The 15,562-nt window shown below is 37.6% G+C and overlaps 1 protein-coding gene and 1 long non-coding RNA gene across 6 annotated transcripts in view; one reads left to right on the forward strand and one right to left on the reverse strand.

Moving 5' to 3' along the window:
- The window catches only part of glra2 (glycine receptor alpha 2), a 112,963-nt gene extending 110,667 nt beyond the window's left edge, over window positions 1-2,296 (forward strand). For all 5 annotated transcript variants that reach the window (XM_012958102.3, XM_004912245.4, XM_002939870.5 and 2 more), the window contains one exon: window positions 746-2,296. In XM_012958102.3, the coding sequence (XP_012813556.1) occupies window positions 746-1,024 (279 nt within the window). In that variant the 3' untranslated portion in view covers window positions 1,025-2,296. The remainder of the gene's footprint in view (window positions 1-745) is intronic.
- The window catches only part of LOC105946508, a 46,405-nt gene continuing 33,134 nt past the window's right edge, over window positions 2,292-15,562 (reverse strand). Inside the window, exons 16-17 of the long non-coding RNA XR_004221234.1 lie at window positions 4,046-4,106; window positions 2,292-2,500 (exon numbers count right to left, since the gene is read on the reverse strand). This is a non-coding gene — a long non-coding RNA (uncharacterized LOC105946508). The remainder of the gene's footprint in view (window positions 2,501-4,045; window positions 4,107-15,562) is intronic.

Genomic DNA, 15,562 nt, shown 5'->3' on the forward strand with positions numbered 1-15,562 from the left:
TCAGCAGCAGAATAAGGAATTGCAGGAGGGAGAGAGGGATACATTGGCTTTACTTGCAAAGGGAAGCTTTCATTCTTTTAAAACTCAGAAAAGTTTCACAAAAAGGCAGCTCATTTAGAAATGTCTCTTTGATTTAAGAACAGCTTGTATACAAAGCTATACAGGATACATTGGAACCCAGAGCAAAGACAAAAGCAGTTAAGTAGACACTATCACCAAAATGTATAGTTAGAATTTGTGCTTGAAAGCAATGCATGCCAAGTTTAAGTTTGGAAAATGTACTTAGGGGGCTGATTTAGTAATCATTGTTATGGAATGATTAATTGGCAATGGTCCTTAATGGCAAATAACGATATGTAATAATGTTCCGCCTATTGGAAAATATAAGGACATAGAGAAGTTCCATGACCATATAAAGGCACAAGGCCAAGTTCTAATATACAGGTCATGGAACTCTGAGGTGCATAACGTTTATTGAATTTATTCTGTTCATAATATAACCCTCTAGCTTGGGGGTCCCCATAAAAAAATGTTCCTGGGGATGCCAAATAAGGGCTGTGATTGGATATTTAGTAGCCCCTAAGATGGGAACAACATCCAAGGTGTTGGTAAGCAACGTGTTCCTCCCAAGCCACTGGTTGGGGACCACTACTCTAGCTTATAGAAAAATGTGGCATTTTTAACTGTTCCTCTTCAATTGGTACATACAGATTGAGTCTCTCATATACAATGACTTGTTTTTCAGGAAGAAGATGTTGCCCGCGAGAGTCGCTTCAACTTTAGTGGATACGGAATGGGCCACTGTCTGCAAGTGAAAGACGGTACAGCAGTTAAAGCAACACCTCCCATCCCTCCTCCCCCTCAACCAAAAGATGCAGACTCCATCAAAAAGAAATTTGTTGACCGTGCAAAAAGGATTGACACAATATCTCGGGCTGCCTTCCCATTGGCCTTCCTCATTTTTAACATCTTTTATTGGATTACATATAAAATTATAAGGCACGAAGACGTGCACAAAAAATAAGCTGCTGCTGCTGTATTTATTGAAGAACTGAGAGAAATAAACTGTTGAAATAAACTGTGAAATATCAATGGAAAAAAATGGACTGGTTTTATACCCCCTTTTCCTCTGAGAACTGCTAAGAAAGTTGTATAGACTGTGGAAAAAGGAAAACATTAACTCTGGACGATAATAACAAGCCTCCATCTGACAACGAACGTTGCCAGCAATTGTCTGTTTACGTTTCCCAAAAAAAAAAAACTGTATTTAAGAACTTTATCAAAAAGGGGCCAATTTAACTGACACTGCCGCCGAATAGCTTTTTCGGACAAACTCAAAACAATGTATAATAGAGTTAACCAAGACCTCTCATGTTGTCACACCTCATAGTGAAACAGGTTACCATTGTGATAACTTAATGCTGGTTAAAAAAAAAAAACATGTTTATGAGACGAGGACCAAATTTTTCTAATCGGAAAGAAAACCTAACTTACATTCCATCACAGTGTTAGTAACTCCAGTGTTGCACCACAAGGTTCCTTTGTGCTGTAAATTCTTTCTACTTCTGCATATAAATATATATAAAGATTTCTACTTTGATATCTTTGTCAGTGTGACTTACAAGATAATAACTTGCTTTATTATACTAGTGGAATATTTGGGTTTTACTCGTGTACTCTGTGGTTTCTTTGACAGCCGACACTTTTTCAGATACAGCTATCTACCCTAACAGTTTCCTTTCTTTTGTCTGTGCACTGGATCTAAGGTATTAACTGCTGAGTTTTTTAGCTGAATAATGAGATACCAAACTCTAACCAAGTTATTCTAATCTTCTGGACCAATGCAAATTTCTGCAGTCGATTTCTTTATAAATAATAGTTTTTTTTTAATTATTTCGGGAATGGTGTGGCTCAGCCTAGCATTGTCACTGCCGTTGAAGTAGCTGCAGGCGTTAGCTCCTTTGTACCAAAACTTGTTTACAGGCCTACGATTTATACCTTTTTTGAGATTTTCGAGATTTATTCTCACAATGGCTGCCATTTTCAAATAGCACTGATTATTATGAGACTTTTGAAAGCAGAGCTACGGTTTTCATATCTTAATCCTAACCTTTGAATGGCACACCTGAACTGGTTAGCTCCTTGATACATATTTTAAATGGGGAAACAAGAGAATTTTTAAGTATACAGGGAGTCCTGTGAGATCTAACAAGGTAATACCGTTTTGCACTTGTGGTACAACATTTTCTTTACAAGATATCTGTTCTGTTTCAATAAAGTTTAGTGTGGTATAATATTTAACACGTAAAGAGTCTTTATTTATGTATATTTAAGTATTTATTTTCCGTAGTGGCACAACCAATTATGGCTATTTTCTAATTACAGGAGTTTTCATTAAACCCTCCCCTTTTTAAATGATAACATTTTATTGTTATAACAATAATGATACAATATTGTTACATTTTCTTCAATCTATTTTCTAGATCTAAATCTTCTTTTCCTGGGTGAAAAAAATGTAAAAGAAAAATTAACCAAGCTTTAAAACATGTCTTAATGTATCAAATGTCAAGTAGTTTTTCCTGCAACATTTTAAACTTTTTTATGCTGTTTGATTTTTTTCATGTTTATAAATGGCATGTTTAGAAACTACATTTTAAAGGAAAACTATACCCCCAGGATGAATACTTAACCAACAGATAGTTTATATTATGTTAAGTGACCTATTAAAGAATGTCGCCAAACTGGAATATATATCAGTAAATATTGCCCTTTTACATCCTTTCCCTTGAGCCGCCATTTAGTGATGGGCTGTGTGCTCCCTCAGAGATCAGCTGACAGGAAATAATGCAGCTCTAACTGTAACAGGAAGTAGTGTGGGAGCAAAAGACAGAACTCTGTCCATTAATTGGCTGATGGGGCCTAGCATGTATGTGTGCCTTGGCTTGTTTGTGTGCACTGTAAATCCTATGATCCCAGGAGGCGGCCCTTAATTCTTAAAATGGCAACTTTCTATTTAGGATTACTCACTGGCACATACTACCTTACAGACAAAAAAACATTAACATCTGATCTGAATGGCACCATTTGACCAAAGTGAAAAGTACTGACACATGTTCAGTGGGGAATTTATTGCATTACACATCTATGAGAAAATACTGCAATTCAGCAAATTTCATGTTTTCATTCAGAATTTGAATTATTTTACTAATAATAATATGTGAAATGAGTGAATTAAGTAAATTAACAATAAACCTAGCCCTTTAGCAAAAGCCCAAATAGTGATCTTACAAGTAAGAACTGTAAATGATAATACCCACACCAAACCAAAATTAGTATTGAACAGTGTACAGGCTGGGGCTTAATACCATCTTTAAGTTCTAGAATAGGCCAAATTCTAAATCTTTTACCATAGGTTTGTCTGAATTCTAGGATTTCTTGCATTTGACCAAATGCTACAGATTTGTAGTGCTCCCCCTTCCAGGATAAAAAAGATAACCCTATGTATAGTGGTAGTAGGATAAGGGAGGCAGAAGGTTCTCTTGAACAATACCATTTATTGTATGGAAAACATCGAATTCAGGAGACACTTGAAAATAAATTTTCACCTTGTTGTTCTATTTGGCCTCTAACTAAACACTAATTCTGTTTGTAAAATGAATACCCAAGTAATAGGTAGATACAGTAGTTGGTACATACTTGGGTTTAATGAGGAATAATTTAGGATTTGGAAGTATCCATTTGGACTTGTAAGAATACCAATTTTAAACCGTAATAATGTTCGGTATTACTTCCTATGAGCAGTTAAGAACCTATTATTGACTGATCAAAGAGAGTAAATTCATTAAGGCTACACTAAAGCACTAATTTAGCGAGGGCTATATCAGTTTCTGTACTGCAATGTCAGGTGACACAGAAAACAATACCCCTCTACTGTGCTTTTTAACAGAGTATGGATTTTTAAAATTAGTGAGATGTATTCACTTTAGGTCCTGCTTTGTCAAATATATAAATATGCAGGGTAATTATATTTATATTGGTTACTCACTAAAGCTGAGTATGCCTGGGTACAATTCCAGTTCATCCCACAGCCTTGGCCCAGCAGTCACCTAAAAAATCAGAAGGAAAACAAGCTGATGCATTAACTGACCATTGAATGGAATACATTCCATGTCCAATTGGAATCTACTTAATCAAATTCTGATGAGAAGGTATCCAAATTTGAAGTTACTGAATGGGCAAATGCATTTAAGTGAGGCCTGGATGATTTCTTGAACAAGCAAGTATCCAAGGCTATTGTGAGACTAATATCTACAGTTAGTATTAGTGGTTGTATATATAGTTTATGTATGTGAGTGTATAGATAGGTCAGTATAGGTTGTGGGTGCTGGATTTACTTGGAAGGGTTGAACTTGATGGACTGTGGTCTTTTTTCAGCCCTATGTAACTATGTAAATATTATGTAAGTTTGGTAAAAATAGGCAACATCCTCTAGTGTACTTTTATGAAATAGGGTTGATGATAATATTAAGCAGCCTTTCCCTCTACAAAATATACATTTGAAAGACATATTTAAACTGTATAACTTGTGGTCGAACATACATATTCCTACACACTAGAAGCCATCATAATTCTTGTTCTGTGTATTTAGGCCCAGTGATGGATTAGAGTTATTTCAATGAGGTAGCTTGTATAAAATGTGATGATGTGGCTGAGCAACTTCATGCTGGAGGTAAGCTTACACTTCTGTTTGGCACACAATGATAAATGTGAAGCTGAAGAAATGAAGGAAACTGTACTGATAAAGATGTTGTTAAGCCTGGGAATGATTGTCAAACCATGCATTAAAAAGTTCTGGACTAGTGGACAATAGATCAGGTTCCCGTTAGGTTCTCATTAAATAAGTAAAGCTCTAGCGATAAATCATTTTTTTGTAGGTTGTTCCCTTGATGGATGATATTTTCTTACTGCGTGGAGGGAGGTTTGTTTTAGAGGGTATCATTGAAAATTATTTTTTATTAGTGATAACACCAAACCACACTTTTGGATCACCATTAAGAACTAGCTACCCATCACTATGACAAGATCTCAGCACCCTATCCAAAAACACCAACTGGAAATTATGACTTTGCCAAAATTGTAAAGCTTTTGGTTCACAAGAGGATTGCTGCATTATCTCGATTACAGTTTTGCCCTGAGCAGTGGAACCCAATATAATGAACCAATGCTGCATTTATGTAATGATACATGAAGTGCCACTTCCAATGATACATGTAGTGCCAGTAAATACTCAAGAAGACAAAAGCAGGTCACATTCATTAGTCTACATTAATAAGAAAAGGGCCACAATGTTATCTTTTGTCATTATATCAAAATATTCAATATATCAGCTTTTTTGATCAGGCCAGTGAGAGCAGTTTACAAATACTATAGTGCACATATTTGCAACTCACACCTCATGTGTTCTACTGGTTTTTCCTCCTTGGTTTCCAATGGTTCCGTATTCTTTTTACATTTTTTTTAAAGAATTTCTCTTTCGGTTCTAAATATTTCTAATTTTTTCCTCATGTGAAACCAGCTCTGTCGCTAATACCTTATTGGACAATCAAATCCAAAAGTGTAATTCCCTCAGTACATGAAATACTTCTCTTGGCAGGTCACTTTATCAAAAGTTCCTTTCATGCCCGTTGAGCTGCTGTGTTAAGTATCCTTCTGGTTAGTGATACGGAAGCATTTGAGGAAGTCTGCCAAAATACCGTTGACAATGTAGCAGCAGATTTACTAAATATAAAATATCAGAATGAGTTTCATAGTATGGGGTATTAAAGCTCAGCTCTAATATCCCACCAAATCATTTACAGTATGTAGTAAAAACCATACCATTAGTAAATCTAAACTGCTACTGTAGCTGTAATAAAAATAATGCATCTGTCAAAGCCTGATGGCCCTTTCTGGGGTTGAATTTTGGATCAAGGAGAAAACTGTGTCCAATTCATGGTATCCAACGGGTTAAGAAAGCTTGTATTCAGGCACAAGATTGTGTCAGGCAAAAGAGTTGGAGCACTCACAGAGTAAGACCTATATTCTGGCACTGAACCTGGGTCTTCAGCCTCTATTTCTTTAGAATTGTTGTGCCAGGAGCGATGCAGTGATGTCATGCACCAAGGAAATGACATCACCACCCTGAAGGGGAAAGCAACTGTATATTATCTGCCCCCACAAACTAGGACAACAATATCTTAGTAGAAGTTGGAAGGGGGGGGGAGTACATGAAATAAAAACACACATTTAGTGGGCCTTCATATAATGAAGACTGGAAGGGTAACTTAGTCACACTGATCATTGCACACACTGATTCAATGTACTTTATTCTTAAACTAGCACACATGCAGGCATAATATCATATCATACTAAATACTGATTTGGCGGGACCAGAAGTAGTCGAAGTAATTGATGTGCTCAAAGTACAGTATAGTTGTTATCTATAAAGCACAGCGTGGGTATACAGCTGAACTTCTTCCTGGACCATTATTCTCAGAATCCTGTGCCAATTCATAAAGTTATTACAGACTGACCAAGCGACATATTGTTTACAGCAACTATATATTTAAGAATATATCTGTCCAGATCAGTTGCACTATACTTCACTTAGCCTTGCAATGCTCCAACAAACCCCCTTGTATTTTAATAAAGTAGCATTTAACAAGCACCTGGGTGGCATCAAATATAATAACTTGCTGGCATTAATTTTATTAAGAGTTTTCTTTGCAGTTCTACTTTGTGTTTTTTCCCTTAGAGTAAAATAAATAAATAAAGAACATTTCTTAGAGTTTAATAATGGAATGCCGTAACTGGGTAAACCTCATTTTCAAATAATAATGAAAGCACTGTAGGCAATGTTATTAAAACTGATCAATTTCTTTAGGGCGTCATTATTTCTGTGAGCGATGCATATAAACAGCCACTTTGAAGGAGAACGCGGGCAAATCCACTGCGTCTCATTTATTGTATTTTTATATATTATGTTTACTTCTCTTTGAGTTATTCATTTATTTGCAAGAGGAAACCCACAAGGCAATTATAATATATTTCTGCATTAATAATATATGCTTTTATTATAATAATGCTGCACTGTGTGACATCTACATAACACTGCATGATGTATTTTGACATGTCTGTGGTTTTACAATGTTAATGAAGTTAAATAAATATAATAAATATATTTAGGTCATGTAGGGGGTTAGCTTTGCACTGAATGCAGGGGCACAAAGGTAAGTCCTTCATTCATGACAGAACTGCTCATGTTTAGGAAGCAGCTGGATTAAGAAAGGTGTGTTGGGGCCATTATTCACGAATGTTTATCATTCCATTCTACATTATACATGTTATTATTTGCATATAGTTTAGTAGAAGTGTTTACTGACCACATCTTCCACTTAATTCCTGTTTATGTTAACATTGTCCCAGGCTGATTGTCTATAACTTTCCTTATCTTTTCCCATAGCCTTTTACTGTTTATTTCAGGGGTCCCCAACCTTTCTTAAGGTGCCCATACACGTTAAGATTCGCTTGCTAAGGGACCGATATCGGCAGCTAGAATCGGCCCGTGTATGGGGACCTTTACTTGTGAGCCACAGTCAAATGTAAAAAGACTTGGAGAGCAACACAAGCACTATAAAAGTTCATGGAGGAGCCAAATAAGGGCTAAGATTGGCTATTAGGGAGCCTCTATGCACACTATCAGCTTACAGGAGGCTTTATTTGGGAGTAAATCTTGTTTTTATTTAACCAAAACTTGCCCCCAAGTCAGGAATTCAAAAATAACTACCTGGTTTGGGGGCACTGAGAGCAACACCCAAGGGGTTGGGGAGCAACATGATGCCCCTGAGCCACTGGTTGGGGATCACTGGTTTAATTACTCCCTAACAAAAAGGTACCAGTAGTGATGCCCAACAAGTCAGTGGACATGGTTTGATGTCATTGGTGGTCATAGCCAGTTAAAAAAGTTGCAAATAAAGTTAATTGGTTTTTCCATTGCTGGAATAAAAGTTGGGAGTAATTTAATACAAGGTGCAAGATTTGATACTGGTTTAGCCACCATTTTGAAAGACATTTAGGTTGACCAAAACCTAGACTGGGGGGGTGGGTTTATCTTTTGGCCCACAGTGATTTTTCATGAAATGTTAATAGCCTGAGTCCATTGATGATTTCCCAAAGTGCACTTTTTATTATTGGAGACCTAAGTACTAATCACTCTTACGTTTTAAAAGGGAATGCTATTCCCTTTTATTGGCAAACAAAGGCTTGCATTTTATAACCAACTAAGTTAGCCAATAAAAGGTATCACGTAATATTTTTTACCCAAGGCTTAAAAACAATCTTCTAAAACCATTTCCCATTTTAGCAGGTGTCAGGCAAGGTCAGCACACATGGACTATTGTCCTTCATTGCCTTCACACCTGATTGACTCATTACTTGAGGCTTAATGGCTAGTTGCCACCATCAGATAAGCTTTTGGCTCACTTTTCATTTTAATATATCATCTTTTATGCTTCATGAATGCCAGTGGTATTGTTTAGAAAACTACGAGATCTAAATGAATTATAGTTTGACGCTTGAGCTCAGAATTGCCTTGTTTTGCTCATGTGAGACTCTCATAGAATAAGGATAAATATATTTTCAGTGCAATCACAGCACAATAATTCTAATGATAGGAATCCCTGCCTGTTCAGTACTCACCATGGCTCTTATTCTGAAATGATCTATCTTACAAGAGAATTTTGCAGCCAAGTTAGAAATGACCTATTGCCTTGTTTTCATCAGTGTGAATGTGTGTTTTATCTACAGCGGCAGTGATTAGCTTAAAAAAACAACTGAGGAAGATATATTATAGATAACCAGCAATAAAAGTCTTAAAGGAAAAAGAAAGTCAAAGTCACTTGGGGGTGCCAAAATGTTAGGCACCCCCAAGTGACTTTGACCACCTACCTTTTACCCCGGGCTGGTGCCCCTGTGAGGAGGGAACAGCACCAGCCCAGGGTAGCTGCCGGCGCTTGCTTCTTCCTGATTCGCTGCGCGCGCATGCGCAGTAGAGTGAAAAGCCGAACTTAAACATTAAAGTTGGCTTTTCACTCTACTGCGCATGCGTCCACCGCTGGCATTTCAGCAACGGAAGCCGGAAGAAGGAAGCGATCCGCTCCAGGTGCTCCGGGCTGGTGCTGTTTTCTCCTAACAGGGGCACCAGCCCGGGGTACGAGGTAAGCGGTTAAAGTCACTTGGGGGTGCCTAACATTTTGGCACCCCCAAGTGATTTTGCCTTTCGTTTCCCTTTAATCATTTTGTCCATGAATGTTTAGCCATATTATTTCTAAACTGTGTTTTATTTACCTGTTGCTTTATTTAGCAGCTTATAAGGACGTTTGTTTCCTTTCCTAAGGTCGCCTCTTGTCAATGATATCTACCAAATCACTTTGGGATTTTTGTAAATTAAAAGGCAACCAAGCTGCACAGAGGATTAGTCTTGAATTAATAGAGCTTATTGCACAAGGCTGGGCCCCTTTGATTCTGAAGATCTACGAGACAAATTTTGTGCCTTAAAGGAGAACTAAACCTTAAAAATAAGTGTGGCTATACATGCTTTAATTTATATACTGTATGTACTACATCTCTATAACAGTAATGATCCAGGTCTTTCCAGTTGTCAAAAGAGTTCTCCATCTTGGATTTTGTTAGAAGTGTCAGTGACACAGCACATGTTCAGTTTTGAGAACCTAAACTTAGGCACATTTATCAAAGGTTGAGATGTAATTTAGTCTGATAAAAAAATATATTTTTTAGGAGCTTAAAGCAGCTGAGATACAGGTCCTTTTCAAAAAATTAGCATATTGTGATAAAGTTCATTATTTTCTGTAATGTACTGATAAACATTAGACTTTCATATATTTTAGATTCATTACACACAACTGAAGTAGTTCAAGCCTTTTCTTGTTTTAATATTGATGATTGTGGCATACAGCTCATGAAAACCCAAAATTCCTATCTCAAAAAATTAGCATATCATGAAAAGGTTCTCTAAACGAGCTATTAACCTAATCATCTGAATCAACAAATTAACTCTAAAAACCTTAAAAAGATTCCTGAGGCTTTTAGAAACTCCCAGCCTGGTTCATTACTCAAAACTGCAATCATGGGTAAGACTGCCGACCTGACTGCTGTCCAGAAGGCCATCATTGACACCCTCAAGCAAGAGGGTAAGACACAGAAAGAAATTTCTGAACGAATAGGCTGTTCCCAGAGTGCTGTATCAAGGCACCTCAGTGGGAAGTCTGTGGGAAGGAAAAAGTGTGGCAGAAAATGCTGCACAACAAGAAGAGGTGACCGGGCCCTGAGGAAGATTGTGGAGAAGGACCGATTCCTGACCTTGGGGGACCTGCGGAAGCAGTGGACTGAGTCTGGAGTAGAAACATCCAGAGCCACCGTGTACAGGCGTGTGCAGGAAATGGGCTACAGATGCCGCATTCCCCAGGTCAAGCCACTTTTGAACCAGAAACAGCGGCAGAAGCGCCTGACCTGGGCTACAGAGAAGCAGCACTGGACTGTTGCTCAGTGGTCCAAAGTATGTCATTCGGAAATCAAGGTGCCAGAGTCTGGAGGAAGACTGGGGAGAGGGAAATACCAAAATGCCTGAAGTCCAGTGTCAAGTACCCACAGTCAGTGATGGTCTGGGGTGCCATGTCAGCTGCTGGTGTTGGTCCACTGTGTTTTATCAAGGGCAGGGTCAATGCAGCTAGCTATCAGGAGATTTTGGAGCACTTCATGCTTCCATCTGCTGAAAAGCTTTATGGAGATGAAGATTTCATTTTTCAGCACAACCTGGCACCTGCTCACAGTGCCAAAACCACTGGTAAATGGTTTACTGACCATGGTATTACTGTGCTCAATTGGCCTGCCAACTCTCCTGACCTGAACCCCATAGAGAATCTGTGGGTTATTGTGAAGAGGAAGTTGAGAGACACAAGACCCAACACTCTGGATGAGCTTAAGGCCGCTATTGAAGCATCCTGGGCCTCCATAACACCCCAGCAGTGCCACAGGCTGATTGCCTCCATGCCACGCCACATTGAAGCAGTCATTTCTGCAAAAGGATTCCCGACCAAGTATTGAGTGCATAACTGAACATAATTATTTGAAGGTTGACTTTTTTTGTATTAAAAACACTTTTCTTTTATTGGTCGGATGAAATATGCTAATTTTTTGAGATAGGAATTTTGGGTTTTCATGAGCTGTATGCCACAATCATCAATATTAAAACAAGAAAAGGCTTGGACTACTTCAGTTGTGTGTAATGAATCTAAAATATATGAAAGTCTAATGTTTATCAGTACATTACAGAAAATAATGAACTTTATCACAATATGCTAATTTTTTGAAAAGGACCTGTACATTTTAACCAATAGGCACATCAGCATATGTTTGAATAGCACTCCATTTACTTAATAATTCTCAAGTTGCTTTACCATTAACCCTGCTCAATGAAAGAAAAGTTTTCTTTGGTGTCTTTGCCATGGGGAAAAGTCATGTAACAAAATATTCACAAGAATGAAAAAATGCAAAAAATTTGAATTCTGATAAATATTCCCACAGTATAAAAAAATTATTATTTCTCACTGCATTATATACCTCACAACATAAGGAATGTGCCTTTAAAAGTCTTTGTGTTGCTGCTTCAATACAAATTACCCCAAAAAACCTTGCTAGCAGCAGCCAGTCAATTCACTTCAGCAGGCTATTTGCCAAGACTGTTCAGAAGAGCCAGTAAGACTCAGGACTTTGCACTGGACACTATTCAGCAGATTAAGAGGAAACCACGCCAAGTCTGCTTCTGACTCATGGGGCCTATTTCTCCCACCCCCTTTAGGTTGGCACAGTAATCCAATCCCACCCTCACCTTGTTCCATCATTGTTCCAAATGATGGATTCTCAAGTCCTTCTGCTTTTCATGATGGGTGGTACAAAGATTCACAGCACCATAATCACACACAAGTTGTTTTGCCTATATTGGTGGCTGAAGCAAAGTACATATTGGAAAAACACAGCACATTTGAAACTTATGCCAACATTATCCGCCCACTGATATCACTCATGATTGCATCTGGTATCTCTCATTGATTTATAAATGGTCCCCAAAGGTACAAGTTAAGGACCCATAACCTCCCTTTTTACCTGTTGACCCACTGGTCAACCCAACCCACGATAAATAGTTTTGAGATCAGAATCACTACCTGCTGCTCACTCTGAAACATGGAAGTGACCTATAATACCTGAAGTGACATCATCTAAGGGCAGTGTAAGTGGGAAGGAAAGTGGGGAAATTATTTTACAAAAAGTAGGGCAAAATGTTCCATCTAGACTAACTGCTTTAGTTATTGATACCTAAACAGCTGCAGTACTCTAAAACTACCCATAAATGGATCATTATGATCTAATTTCTGGCCAGGGGGACTAGGGGATAGATAATCCAGATTTGATCCATTGCTGAATAGTGTAAACATTTGGTCAATTGAAATCCTTGCCAGCTGAAGGCATTTTATCATGTATGCCCAGCTTAAAACGTATAACTAGTCTACTGGTATACTATATTATACAGTATATCATCAAACATGGGGAGCCAGCACTCACATTAAACTGGAATACTTTGCCTGGGTGCAGTCGCCTCAAAACTCAAAATGTGTAATCTCCGATGTTTAGATATTATATATCATGTTATAACGAACATATTAAAAAATTTCTATGGACATATCTCAAAAAAGTGTGGGTGTCACAAGCAAGGATGTTAGTATGTATTTAAGAATAGCATTTTCACTGTCCATATGTCCAACTGGGATAATGAGAAATGCGCCATCGTATTAAAGGCAGCGAAGGCCATTTGCAAGAAAGTTTGCAAAACATTTCTCAAAGAATTCTGTCTCGAAGGTGAGGTTATATTTTTTTTTAAAAGATTTGAAAGTCAATATAATTTAATAGATCTTTCTAGTTAAAACTTGCTGAGGCCAAGTCTGTATCTAATGAGCTAATGTAGGTTGACAGGAATATCCTAAATCTTTGCTTTTTATGCAAGTGCATCGAAATAGTTTTGGATAATGCCACTTAGTGAACAATGATGTATCCATTTGGCAGCGTGTTCTTTAATCCATAAAGACAGGACAAGGCATAAATGTTTTCTAAAGGGCAAGACAAAATTTAATTCACTATGGTATATTAATAAAAGCTAGCAGAACAGGTATTTTTCCCAAAAATGTAATGCAAGTGAATCTTTTATGGACTTATTTCTCACAACTAAATACATGCGCATATATATATAAAAAACTGATGGAGAGTAGGCACTCATGTATAATCAAATCACAGTGTGCCTGGGTGCAGAATAGTAGATAATTGTAGCACAATTCAGATGCCGCACTCACAGGACTTAATGAAAAAATAAAGGTTACATTTATTTATGAAAACACGTCAATCTAACGTTTCGGCCGTATCCACAGCTTTTCTCAAAGTGAACAAAAAAAGTTACAAACCCACTCTTAAACCCAAATCGGCGCCAAAGTGTAGCTGATGACGTCACACAACGTATGGCCAATCACCTATCACCAACCGTGCATGCATAAACACAAATGTAGAATACAAAAAAAGTCATTTGTATCAAAACTCTGTGAACATCCCTAAATACTGGTATCAAGCGGGAAAAAGAGGCAAGAGAAAGAAAGATATATATATATATATAGTATATACAAACATACACGTTAGGGGACAACTAAGGGTTGAGACAGGGATGCCTATGTGCCTCCTCCTGCCCTCACTGATTAGTGCTGCACGGTAGCCATAGGGCAATGAAGGTCCTTGTGCTCCAGACAGGTGGCCAGAGGCAATGATGAAGGATAGGTTTTGTGGCTTGTACCTGTGTTTGCACTCTGACTCCTGCCATGCTAAGTAAACAACCCTTATAGCAGCTGAAGTAAAATCTGTAGAAGACTTTAAACTCTAATTCTGTCTTGGTATTTTTGATGCTGCAGCACCCCCTTAATTACTTAAAATTCCTTCTCCTCCTCTAACCCACTCAGCCCCCTCCCTTAGGAATTTACTTTGGCTGTTGGCTACTGAGCATGCTCAGTTCTTCTCAACTGAGATTATTAAACACCCCCTCCAGTCTAGCAGCCAATGAAAAGATAGAATTTCTGGTTCCCATAGAAACTTTGCTCTAGTTATCTGCTCCTGTTTTTTCTCCTTACCTCCTCTCCTGAGCTCAGTTTAACCATTACAGTGCTCAATCCAAGCAGAACTTTTAATTGAAAAGTTTTGCCTTTGTAAGCCTGCACTCTTCATTGCATGAACTTTACACTGCACATTTGCTGCTATAAATGTCACTGATAATACTTAAATGATATGAGTAAATGGCCACTATGTGAAAGCTGCTATTTGTTTTAGTAAAATTAGTATTAGTAAAAAGTTATTGCGCTGGCGAACAGAGGGGATATATAAAGTATAAATGATGCAGTTCCAGTGGGGGAGGTGTACCCAACTTATATACATAATAGGAGAATGTAGAGTTTCATATCCTTTAATAAATTTATACCCAGATTTGGCCTCTAGCGTAGTTCATTCATTTTTAAACATATACAATTCACCGTAAGTCCATTAAATTGCTTTGCATGCCAAGTGGAATACATGATACCAGTATACTAGTGTAACACATAGACATGCATTGTAAAATTCCCCAGGCAATGCCAATGGTAATCAATTAACACTGCCTACAATATATCATTCACTGACCAGCTGAGGTTACAAAGATGAAATATCAAGTACATATTTTTTATAAAGAAGAATGTTACTATATAATTTCTCATGTTTATGGCTCCATTAAAATATCTAGTATAAATAAATCTAAAGCAACTGGACTTGTTTGGTAACAAGTCAAATCAACCTAAATCTAAGAATTCTAATCTAGCAACCTCAGTGAAAGCATTCAGATCTTATACAGGTATGGGATCCCTTATCCGGAAACCCATTATCCAGAAAGCTCAGAATTATGGAAAGCCTGTCTCCCATAGACTCCATTTTAATCAAACAATATAAAATTTTAAAACTGATTCCCTTTTCTCTGTAATAATAAAACAGTACCTTGTACTTGATCCCAACTAAGATATAATTACCCCTTATTGGGGGCAGAACAGCCCTATTGGGTTTATTTCATGGTTAAATGATTCCCTTTTCTCTGTAATAATAAAACAGTACCTGTACTTGATCCCAACTAAGATATAATTACCCCTTATTGGGGCAGAACAGCCCTATTGGGTTTATTTAATGGTTAAATGATTCCCTTTTTCTCTGTAATAATAAAACAGTACCTGTACTTGATCCCAACTAAGATATAATTACCCCTTATTGGGGGCAGAACAATCCTATGGGGTTTAATTAATATTTTATTGATTTTTTAGTAGACTTAAGGTATAGAGATCCAAATTATGGAAAGACCCCTTATTCCGAATACCCTTGGTCCCGAGCATTCTGGATAATG

The sequence above is a fragment of the Xenopus tropicalis genome, chromosome 2 (genome assembly GCF_000004195.4).
Source record: "Xenopus tropicalis strain Nigerian chromosome 2, UCB_Xtro_10.0, whole genome shotgun sequence".
Lineage (NCBI taxonomy): Eukaryota > Metazoa > Chordata > Amphibia > Anura > Pipidae > Xenopus > Xenopus tropicalis.